At 45.0% G+C, this 12,563-nt stretch overlaps 1 protein-coding gene across 3 annotated transcripts in view; it reads right to left on the minus strand.

Moving 5' to 3' along the window:
* trim37 (tripartite motif containing 37) overlaps positions 1 to 8,463 on the minus strand; it is a 33,264-nt gene extending 24,801 nt beyond the window's left edge. For 2 of the 3 annotated variants that reach the window (XM_070434249.1, XM_023968127.2), the window contains exons 1-7: positions 8,079 to 8,463; positions 7,577 to 7,655; positions 5,424 to 5,525; positions 5,003 to 5,043; positions 4,252 to 4,368; positions 361 to 448; positions 120 to 242 (exon numbers count right to left, since the gene is read on the minus strand). In XM_070434249.1, the coding sequence (XP_070290350.1) occupies positions 120 to 242; positions 361 to 448; positions 4,252 to 4,368; positions 5,003 to 5,043; positions 5,424 to 5,525; positions 7,577 to 7,597 (492 nt within the window). In that variant the 5' untranslated portion in view covers positions 7,598 to 7,655; positions 8,079 to 8,463. The remainder of the gene's footprint in view (positions 1 to 119; positions 243 to 360; positions 449 to 4,251; positions 4,369 to 5,002; positions 5,044 to 5,423; positions 5,526 to 7,576; positions 7,656 to 8,078) is intronic. The other variant, XM_070434248.1, reaches the window with a different exon arrangement.
* Between the last annotated feature and the right edge of the window lie 4,100 nt (positions 8,464 to 12,563).

The following is a 12,563-nucleotide window of genomic DNA, read 5'->3' on the forward strand; positions in this document are numbered from 1 at the left end:
GTAGTGCCCTTGTGCCATCTAGTGGCAAAATTCAGCAGTGTGCAGTAGTGATATTGATACCATTTTCTCATGTGTGCTTCTAACCAAGCTAAAAATAAAAAATAAACAGTGCCCCTCACCACCTCCTGCACCAGGCTGATGAGCTCCATGAGGCGGCGGCGGAGCTTGGCCACCTCCTCGTTCACCTTGGACACGTGCTGCTCGTAGATCTCAGCCAGAGGCTTGAAGGTGTGGCCGCCATGCTTGGGGAAGGAAAAGGGGTGAAGATCAAAATACAGGAATGGACTGACTGAGCACTTGTTTTATTATACCAAAGGGATATGGGGCTTGACTGAGAATACTCCTCTGTGGGCCACTTACCATGCCTCCCCACAGAGCACACTGGTGGCAGATGCACTTCTTACAGGTCCAGCAGAACACACTGAGTTTCTCATGGTGGTTCTCACACCTGTAAACAAACCATAGACAACTGACACATCCAGACCCTCTGGAATCTCTTTTCAACACATTTTTTGTCACATTAAGCAGGTTTCCATCCAACCTTTTTATGCGAGTAAAGTACATGTCGGACAAAAAAAAAGTCACGACAGGCCTGATGGAAATTCAAATTTGTCGGTAAACTTTCCAAATGTCGAACAAAACAAAATATGCTTGACAATGTGGGCAATTTCTTTGCTGGTGAAATAGATTATGCAACAAGTGCTCCATTCTATAGCTAGAGGACTCCTGATATCTCCAGGAGTGATAAGTAAAATGTTTGTCTTTATCTGTTGTCTAGTACTCTCTTTTTGCTAGCTAGGGCATCTGTTTTAAGTGCTGCCTGTCTCCGCAGTAGCCTACTTGGTGTGTGAACTGCGACTGGTCAAAACTTGCAGATGATTGTTGACACATCTAAGGGGCATGGCAATTTGTGACTTGTTTTGGTAATCAGTGGTTGTATTGGAGGGAGAGTGGTTTCTCCTCTCCTAGGCAATCAGTGTTGCCGCTGTAAGCGGCAGTCGTGTCAGTCTGGTCGCCGAAACAAAGACTGCTCTGCCGAGGTGTTCGGGGAAGGCTCTACACCACTCTCTCGCTTGAGAATCTTACCAAGTTATTTTCTGCTGATCTCATTTAGCTCTTTTGTAGCTTTGACAACTATGCGTGTTTCCTATTCCATGTTCGCTCCTCTCCCTGTAGGCTTTACAGACCCCCCCCCACTTGGCTTCAACCCTTCTAATATAGTGTACCCTACGTGCACAACCCAGGTGGAATTCCGGGTCCCTGGCAACGTTTGGAACTGCCAATCTGCGGCCAAGAGCGCCAAATTCATCTCACCCTATGCTGCCCTTCAATCCCTTGACTTTTTGGTCCTGACGGAGACATGGATCACCCCAGAGAACACTGCTACTCCAGCTGCTCTCTTCATCTGACTACGTTTTTTCTCATAGTCCAAGAGCATCTGGTAGTAGCATAGGGGTATTAATTTCTCCTAACTGGAGATTATCTTTTTCCCCTCCTGTCCATCTCCTCATTTGAATGCCATGCTGTCACTTGTCCACTCAAGCTTAACATTATTGTTGTCATCTATCGCCCACCAAGTGCCCTTGGAGAGTTCCTCAATGAGCTTGACACCTTGATAAGCTAATTTCCTGACGATGGCTCACTGCTCTTAGTACTTGGCAACTTCAACCTCCCGATGTATGCCTTTAATTCATTTCTTTCCAACACTCTCTTTCCCCTCCTTGCCTTTTCACCTCAACCTTTTCCAATCCCTTCCAACTCACAAGGCAGGCAATTTGCTTGACCTCATCTTTACTAGTGGCTGTTAGCCTACTAATCTTACTACAACTCCCTCCCCAGGTCTCTGATCACTACTTTGTTTCCTTCACTGTCTCCCTTTCCTAGTCACTCAGCCTCTTCGACCCTACCTTCCTCCCTTTCCACATCTTATGACTCGCACTGGAAAACTAAACTTTCGGAGGACCTATCATCCTTTCACTCTCTCCTCTCTACCTTCTCTTGCTCTGCATCTGTTGCTAAAGCCACTATCACTCTAAATTTCAAGCTTCTTCATTTAACCCCAGGAAACTCTTTTCCACCTTCTCGTCACTCCTTAAATCCTACACCCCTCCCTCCCTGTGGATGACTATCAACCACTTTGAAAAAGTTGACGACATCCGCTCCTCAATCACAGCCTATTGAGTCCACTGGTCCCACTCAAACAGAACTACCCTACGCCTTCACCTCCTTCTCCCCAGATGAAATATTGTGACTGAGGTCTGGCCACCCGACAACCTGCCAGCTTGACCCTATCCCCTCCTACAGACCATCTCTGGAGACCTAATTCCATTCATAATTTCCCTCATCCCTGACCACTGGCTGTCCCCTCTGACTTTAAAATGACCAGAATGCTCCCCTCCTCAAAAAACCAACACTCAAGTCGTGACGCAAAAAACTATGGACCTGTATCCCTTTTTGAAAACACTTGTGTGCTGCCTCTGATCAACTCTTATCTCTCTCAGAATGCTCTTCTTGACGTTGGGCCAGTAACCGAAAGGTTGCTAGATCGAATCCCCAAGCTGACAAGGTAAAAATCTGTCATTCTGCCCCTGAACAAGGCAGTTATCCTACTGTTCCTAGGCCTTCGTTGTAAATAAGAATTTGTTCTTAACTGACTTGCCTAGTAAAATAAAAAAAGTCAGGCTTCATGATGGGTCACTCAACCGAGACTGATCCTCTGCGTGGAGGCTCTCCGCACTGCCAAAGCGGACTCTGTTCTCATCCTCCTAAATCTATCCACTGCCTTTGACACCGTGAACCATCAGATCCTCCTCTCCACCCTCTCAGGGCTGGACGTCTCCAGCGCTGCACACCCTTGGATTGCATCGTACCTGGCAGGCCGCTCCAACCAGGCAACGTGGAGAGGATCTGTGTCTGCACCACATATTCTCACTACTGGTGTCCCCCAGGGCTCGGTTCTAGGCCCTCTTCTCTCTATACACCAAGTCACTCGGCTCCGTCATATCCGCACATGGTGTCTTCTATCATTGCTATGCGGATGACAACTACTTTTCTCCTTCCCCTCTTCTGACACCCAGGTGACGAGACGCATCTCTGCGTGCCTGGCAGATATCTCCGATTGGATGTCAGCCCACCACCTCAAGCTTGAAAAGACTGAGCTGCTCTTCCTCCCGAGGAAGGCCTGCCCGCTCAAAGACCAATCCATCATAGTTGACTTCTCCACAGTGTCGCCCTCCCAGAGTGCTAAGAACCATGGCATGACCCTGGACAACACCCTGTTGTTCTCTGCAAACATCAAAGCAGTACCACGCTCCTGCAAGTTCAAGCTCTACAACCCTACCTCAGTCAGTCCTATTCCAGGCACTTGTCATCTCCAGTCTGGACTACTGCAACTGGCTGTTGGCTGGGCTCCCCGCTTGTGCCATCAAAACCTTGCAACTTATCCAGAACGCTGCAGCCCGCCTTGTTTTCAACCTTCCCAAGTTCTCCCATGTCACCCAGCTCCTCCACACACTCCATTGGCTTCCACTCGATGGTCGCATCCACTACAAGACCATAGTGTCTGCCTACGGCGCAACAAGAGGAACTGCCCCTCCCTATCTTCAGACTATGCTCAAACCCTACACCTCAACCCGAGGACTCAGTTCTGTCACCTCTGGTCTCTTGGCCCTCCCATCCCCACAGGAAGGCAGCTCCCGCTCTGCCCAGTCCAAGCTCTTCTCTGTTCTGGCACACCAATGATGGAGCCAGCTTCCCCCTGAAGCTAGGATAGCAGAGTCCCTGCCCATCTTCTGAAAACACCAGAAAACCCTACCTCTACAAAAAGTATCTTATACGACTAAGTGCTTTTTTGTGCACTGCGTCATGACACACTTTTTATCCGCAACAAGTTTGTTTGAATGGAACACAACTCGTGGGAAAACATTTTTTATGCCGATTTTAGAATATTCACATGAAAATCTGTTGCAAATTGGATGGAAACCTAGAGCCAAACAACAAGCCATTTATAAACTCAGCCCACTTTACAATGTGCTGGGCCTTTCACATTTCCAAGCTGAAAGGACACATTGTTCTAGGTTGCTTTTGCCTCATACTGCATTTAGTTTAATGGAGCCCAGGTTGTGTTAGAGGTCTTCAATTCTAACAGAAATATAGGGTATGGATAGAGAGGGGGAGCGAGGGCAGAGAGAAAGAAAGCTGTGGTATTGATGAGGGGAGCGAGGGATGGAAAGGAGGGATGCTGGGGCTCACTTGTCCTTGTCGTTCTCCTCATGTTTGGAGAGATTGCAGAGCTGCAGGGTGTCCAGCTGCTGGGTAACCTCTTCAGCCCAGCGGCAGTTCACCAACTCCCGCAGCTGCAGTGGTGCCCTGGAGAGACAGACAGACACACAAGGTCATACACAGATACATACATGATCGGTCTTGAAAAACAAGACCGAACAAAACATACATACATGGTGGCTACAGCCTAAGTCTATCCAAAACCATCTAAATCAAACAATTTGGACAAAGGAACAGTTACATACAGATCTCCAAGTTCAGTATTCCTTAAGATTTCTTTAAAAACGTTTATTTAGCATCATTAATTGATACTGGCACTAGATCAGTCCTCACTGTGAATTTTGGAGGAAATCTATACTTTATTCCCTCGATTTACTCTGAATTCTAAAAAGCTTGTTCTGGAACATAATCAGTAACCCCCGCAGCATTTAGCCTAGTGGTTAGAGCTTTGGGCCAGTAACTGAAAGGTCGCTGTTTCGAATCCCGAGCCAGCAAGGTCGAAGAATCTGCCGTTCTGCCCTTGAGCAAGGCAGATAACCCCCAACAACAATTTCTCCCCAGGCACCGAATAACATGGATGTCAATTAAGGCATCTGATTCAGAGAGGGTTGGGTTAAATGCGGAAGACACATTTCGGTTGAGCAACTGACTAGGTATCCCCCCCTTTCCCTAGTCCCTGCCAGGAATACTAAGTACTGTGTTTAAACACAGAAGGGCTTACCGACAGTGTGGGCATTGGGCTCTCTGCTCAGTCAACCAGCGCTGTCAATAGAAGAGGTTACATGTCAGCATTGCAGATGAGGTTGTAACACTGTATAGATGTATAGGTTTTTACAGGATGCCTAACACCCATGACTGCCTCGATTTCCTATATTTGTAGCCTGACACTTCAAAGTCAACACTGTAATGAGAATTGTTCTATACATTAAAATCATAGTAAAATGACAGCGGAATATTGGTTTTCCCTTAAACAATAAAAATAGGTTATCAAAGCTTTTTCTTAATTCACTAATGCTGTCAGTTATAAGTATGATTGTTCAGACTGAGGCATTTTAAGGCCTGTAGATTTTCCCCTCACATCCCAGCTGTGAAGTGTTACGCTAACAAGCTAGTCTCGTTGCCCGTGGCGACATGTCACTCACCCGTATGCAGCTGAAGCAGCAGAGTTTGGAGCAGTGGGGGCAGAGCCGAGCATCCCGCAGCTTCTCCATACAGATGAAACAGCGGAACACCTCCGCAATACTCTGTGTGGCAAGATAGAAGTCTTAAATATTATCAAAGCAAGACTGGAACCATTATACACTTGGACAGGAATAAGTAGGCTCAAATGTGGTGTATGATACATTACATTAATAAAGGCCTAACTTTAAATATTTTCTGTATATTTAGAAACAGTCAACTGGCAGGTGTCTTCACTGACATTTTCAACATGTCCCTGATTGAGTCTCTAATACCAACATGTTTCAAGCAGACCACCATAGTCCCTGTACCCAAGAACACGAAGGCAACCTGCCTAAATGACTACAGACCCGTAGTACTCACATCCGTAGCCCTGAAGTGCTTTGAAAGGCTGGTAATGGCTCACATCAACACCATTATCCCAGAAACCCTAGACCCACTCCAATTTGCATAAAACCCAAACAGATCCACAGACGATGCAATCTCTATTGCACTCCACACTGCCCTTTCTCACCTGGACAAAAGAAACACCTATGTGAGAATGCTGTTCATTGACTACAGCTCAGCGTTCAACACCATAGTACCCTCAAAGCTCATCACTAAGCTAAGGATCCTGGGACTAAACACCTCCCTCTACAGCTGGATCCTGGACTTCCTGACGGGTCGCCCCCAGGTGGTGAGGGTAGGTAGCAACACATTGCCACGCTGATCCTCAACACTGGAGCCCCTCAGGTGCGTGCTCAGTCCCCTCCTGTACTCCCTGTTCACCCACGACTGCATGGCCAGGCACAACTTCAACACCATCATTAAGTTTGCCAACGACACAACAGTGGTAGGCCAGATCACCGACAACGATGCGACAGCCTATAGGGAGGATGTCAGAGACCTGGCCGGGTGGTGCCAGAATAACAACCTATCCCTCAACGTAACAAAGAGTAAGGAGAGGATTGTGGACTACAGGAAAAGGAGGACCGAGAACACCCTCATTCTCATTGACGGGGCTGTAGTGGAGCAGGTTGAGAGCTTCAAGTTCCTCGGTGTCCACATCAACAACAAACTAGAATGGTCCAAACACACCAAGACAGTCGTGAAGAGGGCACGACAAAGCCTATTCCCACTCAGGAAACTAAAAAGATTTGGCATGGGTCCTCAGATCCTCAAAAGGTTCTACGGCTGCACCATCGAGAGCATCCTGACTGGTTGCATCACTGCCTGGTACGGCAACTGCTCGGCCTCCGACCGCAAGGCACTACAGAGGGTAGTGTGTACGTACATCTGCCATCCAGGACCTCTACACCAGGCAGTGTCAGAGGAAGGCCCTAAAAATTGTCAAAGACCCCAGCCACCCCAGTCATAGACTGTTCTCTCTACTACCGCATGGCAAGCGGTACCGGAGAGCCAAGTCTAGGACAAAAAGGCTTCTCAACAATTTTTACCCCCAAGCCATAAGACTCCTGAACAGGTAATCAAATGGCTACCCGGACTATTTGCATTGTGTTCCCCCCCCCAACCCCTCTTTTACGCTGCTGCTACTCTCTGTTTATCATATATGCATAGTCACTTTAACCATATCTACCTCAATCAGCCCGACTAACCGGTGTCTGTATATAGCCTCGCTACTGTTGTTTTTATTTCTTTACTTACCTATTGTTCACCTAATACCTTTTTTTTGTTTTTTGAAATTGCACTGTTGGTTGTAAGTAAGCATTTCACTGTCAGGTCTACACCTGTTGTAGTCAGCGCACGTGACAAATAAACTTTGATTTGAGCACAAGGGGGCTCAGTCATAGACAAGGAAGCAAGAATCAATTCTCATTTGGTACAGTTGGTGCACAATCCGATGTAAATTACTGCCTGGTGGGGTGAGCTATATTTGGAACCCATATCCCAGTCTAATGCCAACGTTGGCTGAGAGCAAAATCTCTAGTCTAGTGATATGTCCTGAGCTCAGGAGTGCTTGCATCCATCCATCCATCAGTTTAGGGGATTTTCTAGTTAGAGCAGCATGTCAAGTTGTTCACTCAAATGTCATAGATAGGTCTTCATATAAAAGCTACAGTGGGGTAACCAGTGACATACATGTGCATTTATACTGATGTGTAAAATGTAAACACACCTCAACACTTTGTTCATCCATCTCAGACAGTTTGCTTTTCTTCAAATGGAGGAAATTGGGTGAAATCTCAATCCAATACCTATTTTCATGGAGAGAAAGAAAACAGTAGCGTCAAACGAAAATGTAGATAAAGGTCCAGTCAAAAATAGTGATTTCTTGTCATTTCCAACGCATGAAGGAATTAGTTCACGATATCAAGCTAATATTATAGTTCAATAACTTCTAACGGACAATTGATTTTTGTTCTGTGTGACAGGTTAGCTAACGTTAACTAGCAAGGTGAGGTGGTCTCTTTGCGAACTAACACTGCGGTTTCCAAAACGACTACATGAATTACAAATTGGCATGGTGTTAAACAACATAGCTGACTAGCAACATAAACAAAAAAGAAAACCAAGGAAGGTGTGCGTGATGAGGGCGAATTCAAATGTATAACTAACGTTAACAAATAACGTTAGCTGATTATGATAGCTAGCTAACGTTAGTTAGCTGGTTACCTTACCTTCTCAGATGCTAGCTGGCATTGATAACATCTCTGATAATACACGCAGATGTTCCACTATTATTTTGGATATGTGAAATTGGTAGCGTCAACTAGCCTGATTCCTAACATCTACTGTATAATAAACGAGTTAGCCTTAAGCATCGAGCTAACATGGCCCATCACTAGCTAGCAGCCCAATTGACAGACAACTAAATTGCCTCCACTGTAAATATCAAATGCATACAGTAGACAGGCTTCATTCAATGATACGCTTGCTCGCAAAACTACCATAGTTTTTGCAACCCGTGGCTACATTTGTTTTTCTTCCATGATGCAGGCTATAATCTGCTGCAGCTACATATCATATCACCATTGGAGACCATTTCTATGTTTATCGCGAGCTCTTCAGAGATTGCTTCAACCAATGTAAAACAGCTGAAGCGGTGGAAGGTGGGACTTTTCTCACAATTATCCAATGAGCAATGGCCCGTATAAATGTGAGAAGGGTAAATCGACACACCCATACATGTTATAAAAGCAATCTACAAGAAAGTGGGAAAACAAACAGTAACAAAATAATATGAAATCTTATTCTCCCAATGCATTCCTTCCTTCTAAACTCAGCAAAAAAAGAAACGTCCCTTTTTCAGGACCGTGTCTTTCAAATATCATTCGTAAAAATCCAAATAACTTCACAGATCTTCATTGTAAAGGGTTTAAACACTGTTTCCCATGCTTGTTCAATGACCTATAAACAATTAATGAACATGTACCTGTGGAACGGTAGGCAATTAAGGTCACAGTTATGAAACTTAGGACACTAAAGAGGCCTTTCTCCTGACTCTGAAAAACACCAAAAGAAAGATGCCCAGAGTCCCTGCTCATCTGCGTGAACATGCCTTAGGCATGCTGCAAGGAGACATGAGGACTGCAGATGTGGCCAGGGCAATAAATTGCAATGTCCGTACACGGCTATGACAGCGCTACAGGGAGACAGGACGGACAGCTGATCGTCCTCACAGTGGCAGACCACGTATAACAACACCTGCACAGGATCGGTACATCCGAACATCACACCCAGGTACAGGATGGCAACAACAACTGCCCGAGTTACACCAGGAACGCACAATCCCTCCATCAGTGCTCAGATACGGTCTGCAATAGACTGAGAGAGGCTGGACTGAGGGCTTGTAGGCCTGTTGTAAGGCAGGTCCTCACCAGACATCAACGGCAACAACGTCGCCTATGGGCACAAACCCACCGTCTCTGGACCAGACAGGACTGGTCCCATCATCGTCGAAGGAATGAGCGTTACACAGAGGCCTGTACTCTGGAGTGGGATCGATTTGGAGGTGGAGGGTCCGTCATGGTCTGGGAGGTGTGTCACAGCATCATCGGACTGAGCTTGTTGTCATTGCAGGCAATCTCAACGCTGTGCGTTACAGGGAAAACATCCTCCTCCCTCATGTGGTACCCTTCCTGCAGGCTCATCCTGACATGATCCTCCACCATGACAATGCTACCAGCCATACTGCTCGTTCTGTGCGTGATTTCATGGAGAAGTGGATTTGAGTTTCCACTTCTCCAGGTGGTGAATTGGCACTAATTAAATTCGGCCTATACAGTGGGGAGAACAAGTATTTGATACACTGCCGATTTTGCAGGTTTTCCTACTTACAAATCATGTAGAGGTTTGTAATTTTTATCATAGGTACACTTCAACTGTGAGAGACGGAATCTAAAACAAAAATCCAGAAAATCACATTGTATGATTTTTAAGTAATTAATTTGCATTTTATTGCATGACATAAGTATTTGATCACCTACCAACCAGTAAGAATTCCAGCTCTCACAGACCGTTTCGTTTTTCTTTAAGAAGTCCTCCTGTTCTCCACTCATTACCTGTATTAACTGCACCTGTTTGAACTCGTTACCTGTATAAAAGACACCTGTCCACACACTCAATCAAACAGACTCCAACCTCTCCACAATGGCAAGACCAGAGAACTGTGTAAGGACATCAGGGATAAAATTGTAGACCTGCACAAGGCTGGGATGGGCTACAGGACAATAGGCAAGCAGCTTGGTGAGAAGGCAACAACTGTTGGCGCAATTATTCGAAAATGGAAGAAGTTCAAGATGACGGTCAATCACCCTCGGTCTGGTGCTCCATGCAAGATCTCACCTCGTGGGGCATCAATGATCATGAGGAAGGTGAGGATCAGCCCAGAACTACACGGCAGGACCTGGTCAATGACCTAAAGAGAGCTGGGACCACAGTCTCAAGAAAACCATTAGTAACACACTACGCCGTCATGGATTAAAACCTGCAGCGCACGCAAGGTCCCCTGCTCAAGCCAGCACATGTCCAGGCCCGTCTGAAGTTTGCCAATGACCATCTGGATGATCCAGAGGAGGAATGGGAGAAGGTCATGTGGTCTGATGAGACAAAAATAGAGCTTTTTGGTCTAATCTCCACTCGCCGTGTTTGAGGAAGAAGAAGGATGAGTACAACTCCAAGAAACACCATCCCAACCGTGAAGCATGGAGTGGAAACTGCAAAGGGACAGGACGACTGCACCGTATTGAGGGGATGATGGATGGGGCCATGTATCGCGAGATCTTGGCCAACAACCTCCTTCCCTCAGTAAGAGCATTGAAGATGGGTCGTGGCTGGGTCTTCCAGCATGACAACGCCCAAAACACACAGCCAGGGCAACTAAGGAGTGGCTCCGTAAGCATCTCAAGGTCCTGGAGTGCCTAGCCAGTCTCCAGACCTGAACCCAATAGAAAATTCTTGGAGGGAGCTGAAAGTCCGTATTGCCCAGGACAGCCCCGAAACCTGAAGGATCTGGAGAAGGTCTGTATGGAGGAGTGGGCCAAAATCCCTGCTGCAGTGTGTGCAACCTGGTCAAGAACTACAGGAAACGTATGATCTCTGTAATTGCAAACAAAGGTTTCTGTACCAAATATTAAGTTCTGCTTTTTCTGATGTATCAATACTTATGTCATGCAATAAAATGCAAATAATTACTTAAAAATCATACAATGTGATTTTCAGGATTTTTGTTTTAGATTCTGTCTCCTCAAGTGTACCTAGATATAAAATTAACAGACTCGTACATGCTTTGTAAGTAGGAAAACCTGCAAAATCAGCAGTGTATCAAATACTTGTTCTCCCCACTGTATATAATATTAGTAAATAGAAAGAAGAAGATACATTTTTTCTCTCTCTATTGAACAAAACAAATAGAAAATTGACTGTAAAATAACAAATATATCATAATTGTCAACCCAAAATTCATGACAGTCACTGGATTAGGTTGCATAATATCACAATACTCTCTCAGTAGTCTATTACACTTCTTAATAAAGCATTGTCATTGACTTTAGTTGACAGTGACAGGACGTTTCATTTTTTGCTGAGTTTATGTGCAAAATCAAGTTTACTTACAGTACCAGTCAAAAGTTGACACACCTAGGTTTTTCTTTATCTTTACTATTTTCGACACTGTAGAATAATAGTGAAGACATCAAAACTATGAAATAACACATATAGTATCATGTAGTAACCAAAAAAAGTGTTAAACAAATCAAAATATATTTTATATTCTTTAAAGTAACCACCCTTTTCCTTGGTGAGAGCTTTGCACACTCTTGACATTCTCTCAACCAGCTTCATGAGGAATGCTTTTCCAACTGTCTTAATAACTTCTTATGGCTGCAGGGGCAGTATTGAGTAGCTTGGATGAAAGGTGCACAGAGGTGCCCAGAGTAAACGGCCTGCTCCTCAGTCATAGTTGCTAATATATGCATATTATTAGTAGTATTGGATAGAAAACACTCTGAAGTTTCTAAAAATGTTTGAATTATGTCTGTGAGTATAACAGAACTCATATGGCAGGCAAAAACCTGAGAAGTTCCACTTCCTGTTTGGATTTTTTCTGAGGCTGGTAGTTTTTCAACCAAGCTCCCATTGAAATTACAGCGAGATATGGATGAGTTTTCACTTCACTTTCACTTCACTTTTGCTTCCACTAGATGTCAACAGTCAATAGAACTTTGTCTGATGACTCTGTTGTGAAGGGGGGCCGAAGGAGACAGGAATGAGTAATCACTGCCATGAGGTGACCACGCTTTGACCACGCGCGTTCACGTGAGAGGCAGCTCTGTTCCATCGCTCAACTGAAGTCAATGTAATTCTCCGGTTGGAACGTTATTCAAGATGTATGTTAACAACATTCTAAAGATTGATTCAATACATTGTTTGACATGTTTCTACTGACTGTTATGGAACTTTTGGACATGTCGTCACGTTTTAGTGAACGCGCTTTGTAACTTTGGAATTGTTTACCAAACGCGCTAACCAAAGTAGATAATTGGACATAAATAACGGACATTATCGAACAAATCAAGCATTTATTGTGGACCTGGGATTCCTGGGAGTGCATTGTGATGAATATCATCAAAGGTAAGGGAACATTTATCATGTAATTTCTGGTT

The sequence above is a fragment of the Salvelinus sp. IW2-2015 genome, linkage group LG23 (genome assembly GCF_002910315.2).
Source record: "Salvelinus sp. IW2-2015 linkage group LG23, ASM291031v2, whole genome shotgun sequence".
Taxonomy (NCBI): domain Eukaryota; kingdom Metazoa; phylum Chordata; class Actinopteri; order Salmoniformes; family Salmonidae; genus Salvelinus; species Salvelinus sp. IW2-2015.